General features: G+C 38.0%; 1 protein-coding gene across 1 annotated transcript in view; it reads right to left on the bottom strand.

Moving 5' to 3' along the window:
- The window catches only part of GDI2 (GDP dissociation inhibitor 2), a gene marked incomplete at its 5' end in the record, with an annotated part of 41,583 nt that continues 37,226 nt past the window's right edge, over positions 1-4,357 (bottom strand). Inside the window, 4 exons of the mRNA XM_015569723.1 lie at positions 1-954; positions 1,040-1,094; positions 1,295-1,439; positions 2,964-3,135. Of these exons, the coding sequence (XP_015425209.1) occupies positions 808-954; positions 1,040-1,094; positions 1,295-1,439; positions 2,964-3,135 (519 nt within the window). The remainder of the gene's footprint in view (positions 955-1,039; positions 1,095-1,294; positions 1,440-2,963; positions 3,136-4,357) is intronic.

Below are 4,357 nucleotides of genomic sequence, written 5' to 3'. Positions count from 1 at the left end.
TTGGTTTCCAGAGTCTGGCTTTATTTTGCAGTACAGAAATCATTTGGAGCCATTTTGAGGCAGACATCATTGAAGGAGAGGCTCTGTCAAATCAATACTGCATTGCAGCTTGGTCCGTTGAAAAGGCCACACCTGGGATATGATAGAAGCTTCTACATTTACCTGCTTTATGGTAGTTTTCTATCTCCTTTGCTCTCATCAATTAGATTAAAACACACACATACACACAGGTATCCCCCAAAATGACTCTCGAAATCTGGAGTTCAGAATTTTGAGCCCACATAAACCAAACCTGTGGTGAGGCTACATAGACACTATCATAATACTTGACAGGACCAAAATGTAAATCTATAGTGAAAACTTCGGTATGCTTTCCCAAATTATGGAATATTTGATTTCAAATCTCCTTAATATTAAGGACAGATGGCACGCAAATTGTACTGATCCAGCTCTTGAGCAGCAGAAGCACATAACTGTAAAGGCTACACTGATTAAAAGATACAAACACTGTATCAAGATCTTTGTATCAGTATCACAATGTTTTTTTAAAACTTATCCTTCACTAGAAAAAAAAAGCCAGCATTGGTTAAACAGTACAGAATATGGTCACCTGCCAATTCTGAACAGCCACTCCATGAATACAAGTTAATACATGATATTAGAAAGGGGAGGAATATTTACTGGTGCAGTGCTCTGCAATCTCTCAGTTTGGATTATAAAAGCAGGCCTTACAATACTGATTTCATACAATATGCATTATTTGCCAATTTTAAGTCTGTCCTAATTAGATGATAACATGTACTGCTGTTAGTCTTCCCCATAGATGTCATTTTTCTTGCGCTTCATTTCCTCAAAGTCAAACTCTGATCCTGTCATCCTCTTATAGATGTCTTTAATATCATCACAGGTTGTCTCAAAGTGAGTTGTAGCATCATATGTACGGGAAATAAAGATCTGAAAATAAAAATTAGAAAGACTTGAAACCAAGGAAATCTCCCAATAAAACGTGATAATACCCTTTTCAGATCACCACACTCACCTGGCTTTCTGTTCCCAAATCTTTTGGTACAAGCAGGTCACTGATGCTAACGAATCTGAAAGTGAAAAAGAATTAAGTGAGCAGGTGAGCTGACCCCACACCCATTCACTGCTTTGCTTGAAATTCAAAACCCAAAGGATGAGATTGGTGGGGATGATGGTTGCTTGCTTTCTTCTCATTGGGTTTGCCCCACCATGGAGCAAAATCCAAAATTAATCTAGGATTTTAGCTGATATAAATAATCACTTCACTTACTTCTGTTCAATTGGTTCCAAGAGCTCCAAAGCTGGTCTGATCTCTTTCTCGGGTTCCTTGGTCTCCACAGTTGTACTGACTATGGCAATGTACTTCCCTTGTGCTGCCACGTTGTGTGCAGAGGAGATCATGCAGACATAGATATCTGGAAACAAGTAATGCCAACTCACTGCCAAGGTTTGTAAAACATGGGCATTGGGTGTGTACACTCAGTCTCACCCGTATTTCGAGGTGTGAATTAAAATTACTTGGAATAGCTTCTAAGCTTAAGTTCTATGTATATGGAGGTAACAGTCATACATAGAACATGCCAATATTCAGCAACTTTCTGGCCTTTTGGAGATCAAGGATTTATGTGGCAGTGAACTGCTGCACTTGAAAATGAAATTTCTCTTCCCAGCATTGTCCCAGCTAACTGTGGAAACCTGGCAAACCATACTAACTGCTCTGAGGTCTTCTGCCTCTCTAAACATTGCATTGCAAAAGGTTTTGAATAGCTAAGAAAGGTTTCATTAAGTACAGATGCTCCTCAACTTACAGAGGGGTTATATCCTGATAAGCCCATCATAAATACCGGAAGTCGAAATGCATTTAATACACCTAACCTACCAAACATCATAGCTTAGCTTAGCACACCTTAAATGTGCTCAAAAGAGTTACATTAGCCTATAATTGGACAAAATCATCTAACACAGTCTATTTTGTAATAGTGTTGAGTATATCAATTTATTCAATACTGTCCTGAAAAGAAAAAACAATGGTTGTATAGTTAATCACTTTTGCACCAACTTGATAAATCGTTAAGTCAAACCATTGTTAAATGGGGACCTTCTATATTGACTTCTCACATATTTACTATAAAATTACGAATCAGCAAAAGCTATTCTTGAGTTGACATAATAAACTCATATAATTCCATAGGTCTAGTTGTCTGTATACCACTAAGTAACTACATTAATTTCAAAAACAGAAAACAATCACTGGGCTCCCTTTTGTTACTTTCACCAACCCAGGGATCTGCTTGGGAACCCTTTAAAAATTACTTGAGTACAACTCCCTTTGTTCTAGTAATAAATCTGTGATTGGGATTCCTATACAGAAAAATTAAATACAGATAGCTTTTGTCTTTTTCAAAGCCAAAAAACTTTTTTTAGTTGAATTTTTGATAAAAGATTTAGGACTTCAGGAAGAGGTAGTAGATGAAATCTGCTGGTTAAAGCAAATAAATCAGGACTTACAATTTTAGAAATCCTGATCTTAGAGACTAATAAGTTTATAAATAATGACAGAGAAGCACCATTATCATCATCTCAAAATAGTGGTGTCAGGTCACTAATAAGCTAAGCCTTTACAGGCAACATAATGTTGGAACTGGAGAAACTGAACTCATCTTAGTTCAGCCTCTGAATTCCACAGATGAGGAATCAGAGGACCAAAGCAGTGAATACAAATCTGAGGCAGGACTCCTAGGCTAATTTAATTTGTCCTTTAATGTGATGATTTAGGATCTCAACTAAAAGGGATCCATCATATTTTGTTTCCCATGTGTTAAAAAGCTAAGGCTTTTTCACTATAATAGAGCAAATAAAATTGGGAACTTTGGATAAAATACAAAGTAAATTTCGTCTACCAAAATTCTACAAACATCTGGCTGATCTCCAAAACTTACCTGACTTCCGATTGACCTGGTTCTGTGGAATAATGATCTGGCAGGAGTTGGCATCATTGGTGTTCTTGATGGGGTGACTGAGAATACAGATAACACGAATCACCTGACCCACTTTTTCTACCCGATCTTTTACATAGCTAGGGTCACAGATGAGCTGCTTACAACGAGCAATCTGTAACAAAACATTTAAAGATGTTACAATATTTGGTGTCCATGATGTTTTTAGACAGTATACTGATGCCATTGTCTCTTGAATATAATCTCTTACTGTTCTCACATTAACTGCAGAAATTAATTGAACTATAAGATAACTACTAAAACTAGCTCTGCCAAAAAAAAAAAAAAAACTAGCTCTGACAACAATCTCTACAAGTTTTCCTGGAACAAATTCATTAATTCTAAATCCTATTCAAATGTTAGGAAAGTTGTTGCAGTGTTCAGGAGTTTTAGAACTAGGCAGATCAGTGTTCACATCCTGGCTTTTTGCAATCTCAAAGGTAGTTGTTGGGATAAAGTGAAAAAGTATAATTAGGGGTTGTCATTATATGAGAAGTACCAAGTAACAACTCTTTAGTAAAATGTCCCATAAATAGTACTAGCATTACAAACAGACCAAAATATTTTAACACTAGACTTTTTAAGTAAAACTTAAGTTGCAAGATATATATTATAGTCTTCTTCCCCTTGTATATCAAAGCCTTGAAATTTCCTAAGTAGCAGCAGCTGTGTGAAGCAAGGAAGAATGGGAGGAGGGAAGGGGGCTGCAATAAAAAGATGGACTGAGATCCCGGGTTCGATTCCCGGTCAGGGCACGTGTCCAGGTTGTGGACTCGATCCCCAGTAGGGGGTGTGTAGGAGGCAGCTGATAGATGTGTCTCTCTTGCTCTTCCTCTCTCTTTCTCTCTCTCTCTGTCTCTCTTTCTCCTTTCCTCAATAAAAACATATCCTCAGGTGAAGATTTAAATAAAATGGACTTTTAGATAGCAAATAAAAACATTAACCATATTTCCCAAACACCTGTTATGCGGAAAAGGCATAGCAAAAGATCTGCAACAGTAAAAGTTCAGATGGCCAACTACTGAGTGTTGCTTATATGGTCTTAACCCATGGAATACCATCAGGAATACCAAAATATTTTTTTTGCCCAGTCAGCATGGCTCATTGGTTGAGCGCTGACAGAGGAACCAAGAGGTTGCCAGGCCCTAACTGGTTTGGCTCAGTGGATAGAGCATCAGCCTGCGGACTGAAGGGTCCCAGGTTCGATTCCGGTCAAGGGCATGTACCTTGGTTGCGGGCACATCCCCACTAGGGGATGTGGAGGAGGCAGCTGATTGATGTTTCTCTCTCATTGATGTTTAAAACTATCCCTCTCCCTTCCTCTCTGTAAAAAATCA

The sequence above is a fragment of the Myotis davidii genome, unplaced genomic scaffold, assembly GCF_000327345.1.
Source record: "Myotis davidii unplaced genomic scaffold, ASM32734v1 scaffold544, whole genome shotgun sequence".
Classification (NCBI taxonomy): Eukaryota; Metazoa; Chordata; class Mammalia; order Chiroptera; family Vespertilionidae; genus Myotis; species Myotis davidii.
This window is presented reverse-complemented; position numbering and strand designations above follow the sequence as displayed.